This window comes from Pan paniscus, chromosome 9, assembly GCF_029289425.2.
Source record: "Pan paniscus chromosome 9, NHGRI_mPanPan1-v2.0_pri, whole genome shotgun sequence".
NCBI classification, from domain to species: Eukaryota; Metazoa; Chordata; class Mammalia; order Primates; family Hominidae; genus Pan; species Pan paniscus.
Genome location: NC_073258.2, coordinates 119,825,872 through 119,840,922, shown reverse-complemented (window position 1 = coordinate 119,840,922; position 15,051 = coordinate 119,825,872). Strand labels below are relative to the sequence as shown.

The window sequence follows — 15,051 nt, the reverse complement described above, 5'->3', positions numbered from 1 at the left end:
AACCAGACTAAATGATGATTCTTATTTTGGGAGGTTTCAATCTCTTTGATAATCTAGCAAAAAACAGATCCTTTCCCCAGGAAAATGCACATTCAGACACACAATTTTCTAGTTTGGTTCCTGGACCACTTGATTGCCTCCCTTCCCTGGGAGGCTTCCCAATCCACTCTCCACCCCCCAGCTTCCTTCCCACTCCCAGGTAAAGAACCCCTACCCTAGAGGCACTGGGTTCTAATCAGTATTCAGAGTGAGGCCATGGTCAGCTGCCCTATCCTCCCAGTGAGCCCATTCTTGTTCATTCTATAGCACCACTACTGCCCACTCACAGCCAAACATCTGGGACCTCCATGGAAATGGCATACGCTCTGAGAATAGCGAAGTTTCACCAAGGGGAGGAGGAGAAGACAACAGGACAGTTAAGCAAACAAAAAACAAACCACCTGAGTCACCAGAAAGGGAACAAGCCTAACTATTTAGCTCCTCTTCTGGGTGGCTATATCTCCTCATTACCTAGTAAACTGCCACCAAATGTAAGAAGAAACAAATAAGAGTCCAAGCATTTATTTTATTACCAAAAACAATTTGTTAATAAACACGCTCAATGCCTCCAATCCTGTCCCTGAGGATAATCATGAAAGTCCTTGGGGTTGTAGAGGAAACCTTAAGAGGAAAATGGCTACTTGGTTATCAATGCCTTGGCTGGTGACAAAGAAAGGACCCTTGTAGGGACCAGTCACATGCCATCCTTGGGCCTAAGGAGCCCGAAAGATGGGAATGGATGTGAGCTAAGGATTTAATCACTGTCAAGCAGATCTTGAGGGTTACGGTTAAGCCTGATAACAGCCTCTTTAACAAGAACACACACATCCAGGATCCCCTCAAAGAATCCAAAGTCCTCAGGCTCCCCACAAAATGTAGTCTGGCAGAAAAGGGAAGTCTTTAGAGTCTGCAGAATGATGCAAACCCAGGCCAGAGTGGACCACACTGCTCTCGGCACCACTCCTGAAGGCATCCATTGGCAACGGCTGCCCACTAGGGGCACTGCCACTTGCCTGGCTCAAACTCCAGGACCTGGGGAAGAAATGGTCTGGCTCTGCGGCCTTCAAACCATCTGGATCTCTGGCTCCTCAGCTATTCCTTGAAGCTTTTCCATGATGCCCCCTGAAGGTGGCTCAGGGGCTGGGGGAGGCTCCCCTGGGGCTTCAGACAGCACATAGTAGACAATCTCTTGCTGGCCTTGGGCATTGGTCTGATTCACCACGTGGATGACAGAACTGGGGTTGTCCTGAGAGGCCGAGAGGGCTGTCCCTTCGCTACCCTTGCCCTCCTCTTCCTCTTCCTTACGTCCTGGCTCCCCTGGCACTGTTTCTAGAATAATGCCCTGCAGGCTGCTCTCGTTCAGCGACGTTCCCAGGCCCGATCCCTCTTGTGGTTGCCGCAGCAGTTGCTGTGTCAGCTCTACACTCTCGTAGCGAACCAGCTGCAGCCGCATATAGCCATCTTCATGTTCCTTGTACCTGGTGAGGTAGGAGCATAAAGGGCAGCAAACCCAGGCAGGGGGATACAGAAATGGCCGAGGCTGGCAAAGTAAGGAACAAACATGAGGGATGGAAGAAGTCCTGGATTCCAAGTGACAGGAGTTGAAGACAAAAAAGGTCTTTATTGGAATATGTAGAAGAAAAGGCAAGAGGGAAAGATCATTACTCAAAATGGAAAGTTTTATATAGAAAACCAACCAGAAAAACAGAGACTGACTAACTGTGTTGGAGGGCGAAAGTGTCAAAGGATTTATGAGAAGGCCTTGGAGCTAAGGATCAGAACCCTTAGACTCTAGCTCTAGTTCCAGCTGCAGGACTTTTTGGCACCATTTATTGGGTTTGGCACCATGCCTTACAAGATTCAAAAAACAGAAAAATAAGCTTTGCTCCACCATTATTCTTAGGATTCTTTGAATCTAAATGGAAATGGCAGACATAAAACCACCATCAAATTAAGGTTTTATTTATTTATTTATTTATTTTTTTGAGATGGAGTCTCGCTCTGTCACCCAGGTTGGAGTGCAGTGGCGTGATCTCAGCTCACTACAACCTCCGCCTTCTGGGTTCAAGTGATTCTCCCACCTCAGCCTCCCAAGTAGTTGGGACTACAGGCATGTGCCACCATGCTCAGCTACTTTTTGTATTTTTAGTAGAGACGGGGTTTCACCATGTTGGCCAGGCTGGTCTCGAACTCCTGACCTCATGATCCGCCCACCTTGGCCTCCCAAAGTGCTGGGATTACAGGCGTGAGCCACCGCACCCAACCCAAATTAAGGTTTTTAAAACTGGTTGAAAAGGTATAAAAACAAGTGTGTTAATCTGGGAAGGAGGGTTGAGAGACATACCGAAAACGGGGATGCCCTGAGGGCCACTTGAACTGGTGCTTCTTGCGAAGGTGCACGGTGAGGTTGTTGCCCCGTGTGAAGCATTTGTCACACACATGACATTTGTACCTTGGCTCAGAGTCTCCCTGATGGGGAAGGAAGGGAGAAATGAGACCAGCTCTTCACCCCAGGGTCCCCCATACTTCCACTAGTCCTTCCCAACACCAGCCCCACTCACTTCATGTACTTTGCGGTAATGGGACTTGATAGAGCAGAGGGATCGGGCACTGAAGGTGCAGTTTTCAAAATCACACCTGTAGGCTGGCTCCTCGCTGTGGGTATCCAGGTGCTTCTGGAGGTCAATAAGATTCTTGCAGCTGCCATGAGAAATCAGGAGGGATTGGAGGACATGGGGAACACTGGAACATGAGCTGTTTTCTGGTCCCTGGTCCCCCTTACCTGTAGTCACAACAGTCACATTTAAAGGGCCGGTCCTCACTGTGACGAAAGCGCATGTGGTTGCGGAGGGAGGAAGGCAGCGGGCAGGTCATGTCACACAGAGGGCACTTATAGTGATTCACTGAGAGAAGCAGAGAGGAGGCTGTGATGTGAGAACTTGTGGAACCTTGGAGGGCAGCAGGGAGGCTGTGGGCCGCAGGCCACTCACCATGGTTGCGCATGTGGTCCCGCAATAGCCGCTCTGTGGCAAATCTCTTGGAACAGTGAGAACACTGGAAGTGCTGCTCTGGGGTGGGGCAGGCAGAAGAAAGGACGGCTGTAGGGGTAGTGGAGAGGCACAGAAAGGAGAGGGGAACCATCCCAGGCAGAAGGGAACCACCCAAGGAGAAAAGGAGAGCTTAGGGAGCTATGAATGGACACAGTATCATGGAAAGAGCATGGGACTTAGAGAACCTGAGTTAGAATTCCAGCTTCACCACTTACTAGCTGTGTGATCTCAGGTAAGTGATTTAACCTCTCTGAGCCTCAGTTTCCTCATCTGCAAAAAGGGGGATAAGAAGCCTACCTCATGGGGCTGTTGTGAGGATTCCCTAAGTAACTGATACGAGGTACAGTAAGTACTGAATAACAATGTCTACGAATCTGAATCAGCAAAGAGACTATGGGAGGTGCCTGAGCCCAAAAAGAAGAGGCAGCCAAAAGGCAGGTCTCTTCAGTGGCCACCCCCACTAGAAACATGCCCCTAACCCATTCCAAGCAGGACAGCCTGCATCCACCCCACTTCCTCTGACTACTTACGATCCAATGAGGTCTGGCGACGGATGTGATCTAAGAACTTGGTATTGTTGGCAAACATGCCCCCACAGGTGGGGCAGGCTACCACTTTCTCCTGGGTATGGCTGCGGAGGTGCTCTCGAAGTTTACTGCGGTCCTTGAAGGTGCAGGTACAGCCTGGGAAGGAAGCCCTATCAGTCTCCTGCCACAAAACCCCAGTTTTGCCTAGGATCTGGTACCCCTGAGTCTCTCCAGCCGGCAGTCAACCTTGCCCCTGTAGGACCCCTATCCCTTTCTGTCCCAGCTCTTCAGCAACCCCAGCGTTTCCTCCAGAAGCCACAAGTTAAGAAGCAGCCCTACCTTTCCAGCCACACAGCACCACCGGGTTGTCCTTGCCGACTGCTTCGTATTCACAGCACAGACTGTGTGCTTCCACATGCCGATAAAACCACTCAGGATTGTCGAAGGAATTCTGTGCCAGGGGCAACTTGGGGTGAGGACTGAGGGTGGGTAGAGGGACTCACCCCTATGTGCCCAAAGAATTCTTGGCTCTCTCCCAAATTAACTTGATGGGGATGGGAAATTTTGAGGAAAGGCACTGCACAGAAATGGAGGAGTGGCCGGGTGCGGTTGCTAAACCCTGTAATCCCAGCACTTTGAGAGGCTGAGGCAGGAGAATCACTTGAGGCCAAGAGTTCGAGACCAGCCTGGGCAACATACCCAGACCTTGTCTCTACAAAAAATTTAGAAGTTAGCAGGGCATGGTGGTACATGCCTGTAGTCCTAGCTACTTGGGAGGCTGAGGTGGGAGGATTGCTTGAGCCCAGGAGTTCAAGGTTACAGTGAGCTATGATTGTACCACTGCACTCTAGCCTGGGCTTCAGATCAAGAGCCTGTGTGTAAAAAATAAACAAATTTTAAAAGAGCAAAAGAAATGGAAGAGAGATACTAGCAGGAATCTTGGAAATATAAGGCATCCCTGAAAGGGACAAGGCATCAGAGTTAAGACCCCCAGCTTCCTTCCACCCCAATTACTGGCACTGCCTGCTGACCTCACAGTGCTCCCACAGACACAGGAAGTGGTCAGGGATATCAGGGATGACGTTCCGGCTCTGGAAGTCCAGGATGCAGGGGCCAAGGTCAGCCTGGCTTTGCAAGGCCTGCAGCCCCCACTGTTTCAGCTTGGTGTGGTAGCAGTGGAAGTAGACATGGCGGATGAGGTCAGCAGAACTGTCCAGAGAACAAAAGCCACATTCCTGCCACAAGCAGGAGAATTCTTCCTCTGTAGAAAGGGGTTTAAAAGGAAGAGTCTGACACTTTCCAAGGCTCAGGTCACCTTCCACCTGCAGCACTAAACAGAGAGTGAGGAGGCTGGACTCGTGAGGAGGCTGGACTCTAACCAAATTACCAGGGTTCATTTAGCAAATACCAGTATTTAATGACCATAAATTGTGTGCCAGTTAGAGGGACTATAACAAGTAAAAAGTGTCCCACTCCTTGCCCTCACATAGCTTTCAGTCAGGGAGAAAGCATATTCATCAAATAATCAGATCTATAAATATAAAACTGCAACCAGTGATGAGTGTTACAAAGCGGGGATATACATGGTGCTATAAAAGCATTAAACAGAGGTCATTTGACATGGTGTTCTGAGAAGCGTCCCCATGTTGAACTCTGAAGTACGATGGATGAATATCTGTAAATAGGTGAAGAAGTGTGGTCTAGGCAGAGGTGAGAGTGTGTGCAAGACCTATGCCAGAAACAGACAGCAGAAATGGCCGGCACCCAAGTCCTCTGACTTGAGTTTCTGCAATTCCTGATGAAGATGCTGCCTCTCGATCTGACACCTCCCACTTCTCCTTGTAAAACCACCAGTCCTCCTTCCCCTCATGTTTTGCTCAAGATCTGCCTTCTCCAAGAAGGCCCCATCAACTCTTCCAATCCATTTCCTATCTCTCTAGCATCCCTAAGCACTGTATTTTCAGCGCTTTATATAAGTTAACTTGTTTTGAAACACAGATACTTTAGAAAATATAATCATTCCCCAATTTTGCCTTTGTATAAATATGACTTGAATTTTGAAACTATCAATTATGGTTCATAGTCATCAGACTTAAAACAGAATTTGGGGTGGGAGAAGGAGAGCTGCCTCCATATTTCCTGCAGAATAGAGTTTTTCAGACTGTGTTGTGACCCACTAGTGGGTGAGGAAATCAGTTCAGTGAACTATCAACCACATTTTGGGCCGGGTGCGGTGGCTCACGCCTGTAATCCCAGCACTTTGGGAGGCTAAGGTGGGTAGATCACCTGAGGTCGGGAGTTCGAGATCAGCCTGACCAACATGGAGAAACACTGTCTCTACTAAAAATACAAAATTATGTGGGTGTGGTGGCGCATGCCTGTAATCCCAGTTACTCAGGAGGCTGAGGGAGGAGAATCGCTTGAACCCGGGAGGCAGAGATTGCAGTGACTGGAGACTGCAGTGAGCTGAGATCACGCCATTGCACTCCAGCCTGGGCAAAAAGAGGGAAACTCGGTCTCAAAAAAAAAAAAAAAAAGCCACATTTTCTTTTTAAATAAAAGAGAATAGGATAGAACATTGCAGAAAGCATTCAGTTTAAAAAAAAAAGTATTATTTCAAGTTTTTTTCTTTAACTTTGGTGTACAAGGTTGTGATACAAAATGTATTCCTTCAACACTTGTTCTCAGAACCTCCTGAGGGCTGAGTCACAGGCAAAATAAAAATATAATTAAAAAAGAAAAGGCCAGGCACGGTGACTCACGCCTGTAATTCCAGCACTTTGGGAGGCCGAGGCAGACAGATCACGAGGTCAGGAGATCGAGACCATCCTGGCTAACACAGTCAAACCCCGTCTCTACTAAAAAATACAAAAAAAAATTAGCTGGGCTTGGTGGTGGGCGCCTGTAGTCCCAGCTATTTGGGAGGCTGAGGCAGGAGAGTGGCATGAACCCGGGAGGCGGACCTTGCAGTGAGCGGAGATCGAGCCACTGCACTCCCACAAAAAAAAAAAAAAAAAAAAAGAAAAGAAAAATGTATTCCTGCCAGATGCAGTGGCTTATGCTTATAGTCCCAGCTGCTCAGCATGCTGAGGCAGGAGGATCACTTGAGGCCAAGAGTTTAAGATCAACCTGGTAACATAGCAAGACTCTGTCTCTAAAAAAAAACTTGCTTTGGTCGGGCGCGGTGGCTCACGCCTGTAATCCCAACACTTTGGGAGGCCGAGGCAGGCAGATCACAAGGTCAGGAGTTTGGGACCAGCCTGGCCAATATGGTGAAATCCTGTCTCTACTAAAAATACAAAAATTACCCGGGCGTGGTGGCGGGCACCTGTAATCTCAGCTACTCGGGAGGCTGAAGCACGAGAATCACTTGAACCCGGGAGGCGGAGGTTGCAATTAGCCGAGATCACGCCATTGCACTCTAGCCTGAGCAACTGAGTAAGACTCCATCTTACTCTGAAAAAAAGTTTTTTTTTTCCTTTTTCTTTTAAATCCTGCCACACTTATTAGTACCGTGACTTTGGGCAAGTTATTTTATTCCTCTGTGCCTCCGTTTCCTTATTTGTAAAATGGGTATAATAATAGTGCCTATCCCATCCTGGCTAACACAGTGAAACCCCGTCTCTACTAAAAATACAAAAAAAAAAATTAGCTGGGCATAGTGGCATGTGCCTGTAATCCCAGCTACTCGGGAGGGTGAGGCAGTAGAATTGCTTGAACCTGGGAGGTGGAGGTTGCAGTGAGCTGAGATCGCACCACCACACTCCAGCCTGGCGACAGAGCAAGACTCCATCTAAAAATAATAATAATAAATAATAATAATAATAGTGCCTATCTCATAGGCTCTTTGGGAAATAGTGCTTTAATGTAGGTTTAAAAAAGTACTGGCCGGGCATGGTGGCTCACGTCTATAATCCCAGCACTTTGGGAGGCTGAGGCGGGCGGATCACCTGAGGTCAGGAGTTCAAGACCAGGCTGGCCAACAGGGGCATCCTGGCTAACATGGTGAAAGCCTGTCTCTACCAAAAATACAAAAAAAAAATTAGACGGGCATAGTGGCACGCACCTGTAATCCCAGCTACTCGGGAGGCTGAGGCAGAAGAATCGCTTGAACCGAGGAGGTAGAGGTTGCAGTGAGCTGAGATTGCACCACTGCGCTACAGCCTGGGCAACAAGAACGAGACTCCATCTCAAAAAAAAAAAATAAAGTACCCAGCAATACTTAACACACAGTAGGTACTATAGAATACAGTTCACTATTGTTATTGTTTTCAGATTGGATTTTATTAAAATCCCAGTTATTTGCTATTGGTAAAAGGCATACCTAAAACATAAGTCAGACAAAGGTTAAAAAGTGAGAGATGGGGCCAGGTGCGGTGGCTCACGCCTGTAATCCCAGCACTTTGGGAGGCCGAGGTGGGCGGATCATGAGATCAAGAGATCGAGACCATCCTGGCCAACATGGTGAAACCCCATCTCTACTAAAAGTACAAAAATTAGTTGGGCGTGGTGGCGCGCGCCTGTAGTCCCAGCTACTCAGGAGGCTGAGGCAGGAGAATTGCTTGAACCTGGGAGGCAAAGGCTGCAGTGAGCCGAGATCGAACCATTGCACTCCAACCTGGCAACAGAGCAAGACTCCGTCTCAAAAAAAAAAAAAAAAAAAATTGGAAGGTGGGAGTGGGGTTGGACTTGGTGGCACAAGCCAATAGTCCCAGCTACTCAGGAGGCTAAGGTAGGAGGATTGCTCGAGGCCAGGAGTTTGAGATCAGTGGGCAACATAAGCAAGATCCCGTCTCTAAAAAAAATTTTTTTTTAAATTGGCGTGTGGTGGTGGTACATGCCTGCAGTCCTAACTACTTGGGAGGTTGAGGCAGGAGGATCCCTTGAGTGTTGAAGGCTGCAGTGAGCTATGATCATGACACTGAACTCCAACCTGGGTGACAAGATGAAGCCCTGTCTCTAAAAAGTAAGATGTATTTCTGACTGGTTGCAGTAAAAGAAAAAAAAAATTGGGAATACTAGAAGAGTTAAAAAAAAAAAAAAAAACACAACAACAAAACACAGGTTGCCAACAACTTGTACAGAATGATTAAAAAAAAAAAGCACATTCATCTGTATTTAAATATATGTAAACACATGCAGAGAGATGTCAAAAACAATGTTCACTAAAGTACTGTCAGCAATTACTTCTTGATGGCAGGATGGCAGATTTATTCCTTATATCCTTGTTGACTGTGTTTTCTATAAATGAGTTTACAATGTTTTTATATACAACAAAAACACAATTAGGAAAATAAACCACCATTCTCTTAGGCCGCCTTCTCCCTCTAAGGAAGAGAAAGCCAGATTTTCCACCTTTCCTTGAGCTCCTCCCCTTCCTGTGTCCTGCTCTCTTACCAAGTGGGTCATCCTCCTCTTCCTCTTCCTCCTCCTCCCCAGAGCCATTCAGGTGCTGCTGCAGGTGCTGAGTGACATGCTCAAAGAACTTTTCCATGGTTGAGCACACAAAGGAGCAGGACCCCCACTCACACTGTAGCCACAGATTCTCCTTTCGGGGAACTTTCCCAGGAGGCGGCATGGCCTTCACCCTAGAGGAAGAGGAAGAAATCCACAGCTGCAAGAATTCCACCCAGGTGCTGCTGAGGGCAAAAAGCTGGGCAGGCAGCCTGCCTAGAATCAGCACGTGTTGTTCCAGCGACCCATGAGAAACCCTGCCCTTTTACAGTAAGGATGGAGTAATTCCTTAAATCCCTGGAAGATGTCTGGTGTTTGTGGAAAGGGAAAACAAAAACTAACACTATTGAGTGTGTGCCAGGCACTGAGCTAAACGCTTTAACAGACATTTTCTCATGAAGCTTCAGAGCAACCCACCAAGAAGGAATTATTCCTCTGTGAGGCAGAACAATGCTCAGGTTCAAACAGATGGCTTTTGAGAAGGATCAGGGTTCAAATCCTGGCTCCACTGTCTACCACCTACTAGCTGTATGACCTTTGTCAAGAACTTAACTTCTGAATACTCTCATCTGCAAAATGAAGATAATAAATCTTTTTGTTTTTAATTTCACACTTACTATATGTCAAGCACCACAGTAAGCATTTTATTTGCATTATGTCATTTAATTACCAACACCACCCTTTGCTGTAGGTGCTTTTTTTTTTTTTTTTTTTTTGAGATTGAGTTTCGCTCATCTCCCAGGCTGGAGTGCAATGGCTCGATTTTGGCTCACTGCAACCTCCGCCTCCTGGGTTCAAGCGATTCTCCTGCCTCAGCCTCTTGAGTAGCTGGGATTACAGGCGCCCGCCACCACGCCTGGCTAATTTTTATATTTTTAGTAGAGACAGGGTTTCTTCCCCATGTTGGTCAGGCTGGTCTCAAACTCCTGACCTCAGGTGATCCACCCACCTTGGCTTCCCAAAGTGCTGGGATCATAGGTGTGAGCCACCACGCCCAGCCGGTAGGTGCTATTTTTAACCTCATTTATAGATAAACACCTGAAGTTCCAGAGGTCAACTGACTTGCTCACGGCCACACACTAGTGGTAATGGTAGGGTCATGTTGGGCTGACTCTAGTCCATATACGGTTCTACTCCATAGAGCCTACAGATGAGCCTAGAAGCTCCTTATTTCTTATTGAATCATAAGTCCCCTGCCAGACTTTCACAGTGCCATACAATCTGCCTTTACCTAACCTATCCAATGGTTTACTCCACCACTCTGCTAATACCTTCTGTTAAAATGTAGATTCCATTTGAACATAAAAAGCCGTATCTGTGTAGTTTATACTGCACCTTGGGTGTCTATACACTGCTAGGCATGCTTAGGCATGTAATAAATATTTTTTTTCTTGAGACAGAGTCTCACCCTGTCACCCAGGCTGGAGTACAGTGGCACAATCACAGCTCACTGAAGCTTCGACCTCCCCAGGCTCAGGAGATCCTCCTACCTCAGCCTCCCAAGTAACTGGGACCACAGGCATGCGCCACCACATCTGTCTAATTTTTGCTTTGTTTTGTTTTTGTAGTGACAGGGTTTTGCCATGTTGCCCAGGCTGGTCTCGAATTCTTGGACTCAAGCAATCCATCTGCCTCAGACTCCCAAAGTGTTGGAGTTACAGGCATGAGCCACTGCACCCAGTCTGTAATAAATATTTATTGAAGAAAGATAAACATGAAACTGAAGGTTCTCGGCTGGGCGCAGTGGTGCACACCTCTAATCCCAGCACTCTGGGAGGCCAAGACAGGTGGATCATCTGAAGTCAGGAGTTCGAGACCAGCCTGGCCAACATGGTGAAACCCTGTCTCTACTAAAAATACAAAAATTAGCCAGGCGTGGTGGAACAAGCCTGTAATCCCAGCTACTCGGGAGGCTGAGGCAGGAGAATCGCTTGAACTTGGAAGGCAGAAGCTGCAATGAGCCGAGATCGTGCCACTGTACTCCAGCCTGGGCAACAGAGTAAGACTCTGTCTCAAAAAAAAAAAAAAAAAAAAAAAAACACACACACACACACACACAAACAAAAAACTAAAGGTTCTCAATTTATTTTATTTTATTTTTATTTTTTGAGACAGAGTCTCGCTGTTGCCCAGGCTGGAATGCAGTGGCGCAATCTCAGCTCACTGCAACCTCCACCTGCCGGGTTCAAGAGATTCTCCTGCCTCAGCCTCCTGAGTAGCTGGGATTACAGGTGTGTCACCACACCTGGCTAATTTTTGTATTTTTGCTAGAGACAGAGTTTCACCATGATGGCCAGGCTGGTCTCGAACTCCTGTCCTCAGGTGATCCACCCGCCTCAGCCTCCCAGAGTGCTGGGATTATAGATGTGAGCCACCATGCCCGGGTAGCTCTCAATTTTAGATCTGCACACGAATGTAGTTATCCAGCGCCTGCCTGAGAAGTTCGGATTCAGGAAGGCAGGGGTTAAGCCTAGAAATCTGCCCTTTTAACTCAGCACCCCAGTTGTGATGCAAACAGTTCCAGAAGCATACTTTGAGTAACAATTAAAGAATAAACGAAACACAGAACAGAGGGTGACGTTGCAAGCAAAATTTCTGCTACAGAGAGGACACTAGCCGGCCTTGGCTCTGTCTCCTGAGTGTCACCTTCTCCTCAGGAATTCTCACGGATTCTTGCTGACCCCACCATGTTGCTCTCTCTGGCCTACCTGAGACAGGTGGGAACTCTGAAAAAAGGCCTTTACTGAATACTAAAAGGAAAAAAAACAGAAAATACGAAAAAACAGAAGATCCTTCATGCCTCCAATACAGGCTTTTCTGAACCCACTATACCTACTGTACCTACATAGCCTTTTCTCCTCCTCAGAGAAGAATCCAGTCATCCTTAACACTCTGGGGTGCATATAGGGTTGCTGAGCTGCTCACAGACTACTAGTGAATCCCTATTACAAATATTGACTGCTGGGCCGAGTGCAGTGGCTCACGATCTTAGCACTTTGGGAGGCTGAGGTGAGCAAATGGCTTGAGCTCAGGAGTTTGTGACCAGCCTGGGCAACATGGCAAAATTCTGTCTCTACTAAAAATACAAAAATCAGCCGGGTGCAGTGGCTTATGCCTGTAATCCCAGCACTTTGGGAGGCTGAGGCGGGTGGATCACAAGGTCAGGAGATTGAGACCATCCTGGCCAAATACAAAAAATTAGCTAGGTGTGGTGGCACACGCCTGTAGTCCCAGCTACTATGGAGGCTGAGGCAGGGGAATCACTTGAACCCGGGAGACAGAGGTTGCAGTGAGCCGAGATCGCACCATTGCACTCCAGCCTAGTGACAGAGCAAGATTCAATCTCAAAAAAAAAAAAAAAAAAAAAATCAGCCGATGTGGTAGCATGCACCTGTAGTCCCGCTACTTGGGAGGTTCAGGTGGGAGGATGGCTTGAGCCCAGGAGGCAGAGGTTGCAAAGAGCCAAGATCACACCATTGTACTCCATCCTGGGCGGCAGACCCAGACCCTGTCAAAAAAAAAAAAAAAAAAAAGGAAGAAAGAAATATTGAATATTGACTGCTTTTATAATGTTGTGGTAAGAAAAGTAGAAAAAAGCTTCAAAAGTCATAAAATCCCACACCTCCTCTGACTATTACAGTATGAAATGCAAGGCTCTTCTCAAAGTGGTCTCAATTTTACTTCTCCAGGTCTAGGTAGGGAAACGAACATCTATTGAGAAGCTACAGTGTGTCAGCCCTGTGGTGAGTCCTCTCTACACTTCATCTGATGTAAGAGCACCCTCATTCCAATCCAAAGATCATGCTCTTTCTCCCACATGATGCTGTTCTCTGGCTTCCTCACCCATACTTCATTCCCTCTTCCTCTGATTCAATCATCTTTGTCTCTGAATACTCTACATTCTCCTAAAACTCTCTGCCTACGCAAGTTCTTTTTTTTTTTTTTTTGGAGATGGAGTCTTGCTCTGTCGCCCAGGCTGGAGTGCAGTGCTGTGATCTGGGCTCACTGCAACCTCTGCCTCCCAGGTTCAAGCGATTCTCGTGACTTAGCCTCCGAAGTATTATAGCTGGGACTATAAGCACGCACCACCACGCCCAGCTAATTTTTGTAGTATTAGTAGAGATGAGGTCTTGCCATGTTGGTCAGGCTGGTCTCAAACTCCTGACCTCAAGTGATCCGCCCGCCTCAGCCTCACAAAGTGCTGGGATTACAGGTGTGAGCCACCGCGACAGGCCTGCCTATGCAACTTCTATTCGCCCTTCAAACCCCAAAGTCTTCTCTTCGATGACCCCCTTCCCAATTCATCCGGGTACAGGGGGCATATCCCATCTCTTGCCCACGGCATCCACACACATCTTTGCTATCAATGCAATGAAACTTGTTTCCCCTAGACTAGGAGTTTCTCAGGACAGTGGCCATCACTTATTCACTTCTCATTCTCAGATTCAGCACAGAGCTTTGCACACCCCAGGTACTCAATAAATATCAGGAGATAATCACATTCCGGGAAGCCTTCCTAAACTACCCCATCCCTGAATCTACTCTTGCTCCTTAGTTCTATGGCTGGCACAGCTGACACCATAAAACCTCAACCCTATTTTCATGTTGCCATGGTCGTTTTATGTGTTCTAGTCTCGTTTACCCAATTGGACTATAAGAAGCTTCTGAGCAGAAACCATATCACACCTGCCTGTGTCCCTACACTGTGCCGAGCACAAATATTCTAAACATACACCTGCTGTTAGACTGGTGGGTAAGTCCAAGGAGGCAAGCTAGCTGGCGATACAGAATGATCTGAAACCTAGGCAAAACTCCCTGACGCTCTCTGACTGTCCTCCTGTCTTCTTTAATTTCTCTTTCTGTGTCGCTTGCTTCTACTCTGAGGAGATAGGGGCATGATCTTCACTCTACCCTCTTAACACTTAAGAGGGCATATACTGTAACGCAAGACAATGAATGAACTGTGGTATTCAAGAAAAAAAGGGTCCTAAACGCCTAAGAACTCATAATTTGGCCAAAAAGATAAGACTGATACGTGAAGACAACGACCGAAACAAAGTACCCGATGAGGGAGACCAGGACAGAGAGACACCTCCGCGGTCAGGCGAAAAGGAAGTCTCCCCTAAGCAGTGGGGCCCGCACCACGCCTCGAAGGACAGGTAGAATTTGGACAGAAGGAAGGAGACCGTCCCGTTGGGCAAAACCTCTCCACTCGCAGTCCCGCAGGCTTCCCGGAATCCTTCACGCTAAGGCGTGGCGGCGACCGAGTCTCAGCCGCAGCGAAGCCCCTAGACTAGAAAGCAGGGAGGTTCCAGTCGGGGTGAGGGGACCGGACCAGGGCAGACCAGCGTGGCCAAGCGGCAAGAATACTCGCCGAGGTGGCTCGGGAAGAGCTTGGCCTCCTGCAGCCCCTGCAGAGCACATACCCCAGCTTACCGACTGTCGGCTCCAGGTCTCTTCAGCTCTTCTCCCACCTCAGACCATCTCCGGAGAGGCGCTTGAGGGACGGTGAAGGAAAGCCAATCGTCGTTCTCGGATCCGACTGACAGCCAATGGTAGCTGTGTCTGGCGGAACCCGTGCGTACCAAAACACGGAAGGGGCGGGAACGGTGGGTGGGGCTAGGCGTCCCGGGCGGACAGAGGGGCGACAGGATACGTGCAAAAGGTAGCACGTGACCGCGCCTCGATGCTCAGGGCGACGCAAAGGCGGGGAGCCTATGGGCCTGAGTTCCCCTCACTGCGCAGGCTCGGCCTCCGGGACCCAACGGGCATGCGCAGGGCTCGCGCCTGGTGCCCAGTGGGGTCTCCCTCACGTGGTTCTTCGCTTTAGTTGGCTGGTTGCGTGGGCCTCGCGGAGAAAAAGACGTGGGAGGCTGCCCAGCGCTGTCGGCCCCGCTCGGCTCAGATTGAAGGTTCTACCCTTTCCTTCAGCCTCTTAGTCTTATTATGTTTTAAATGTTGGTATTATATGTTTCTCTTTC

The 15,051-nt window shown here is 48.1% G+C and overlaps 1 protein-coding gene across 15 annotated transcripts; it reads right to left on the bottom strand.

Annotated features, from left to right (window-relative positions):
* Nucleotides 1–545: 545 nt before the first annotated feature.
* Nucleotides 546–14,658, bottom strand: HINFP (histone H4 transcription factor). 15 transcript variants are annotated; one of them, XM_057299265.2, is made up of 12 exons: nt 14,507–14,567; nt 14,133–14,363; nt 12,462–12,578; nt 9,014–9,204; nt 4,648–4,877; nt 3,956–4,067; nt 3,620–3,772; nt 3,030–3,107; nt 2,822–2,942; nt 2,601–2,739; nt 2,384–2,508; nt 546–1,517 (listed from the first exon to the last, which is right to left on the bottom strand). In XM_057299265.2, the coding sequence occupies exons 4-12, from the start codon at nt 9,192–9,194 to the stop codon at nt 1,103–1,105; spliced, it is 1,554 nt and encodes a 517-aa protein (XP_057155248.2). In that variant the 5' UTR covers nt 9,195–9,204; nt 12,462–12,578; nt 14,133–14,363; nt 14,507–14,567; the 3' UTR covers nt 546–1,102. The 15 variants fall into 15 exon arrangements, with proteins under 15 accessions (XP_057155248.2, XP_057155249.2, XP_054950953.2 ...); XM_057299266.2 differs by lacking the exon at nt 14,133–14,363 and having other exon boundaries at nt 546–1,657; XM_055094978.3 differs by lacking the exon at nt 14,133–14,363.
* Between the last annotated feature and the right edge of the window lie 393 nt (nt 14,659–15,051).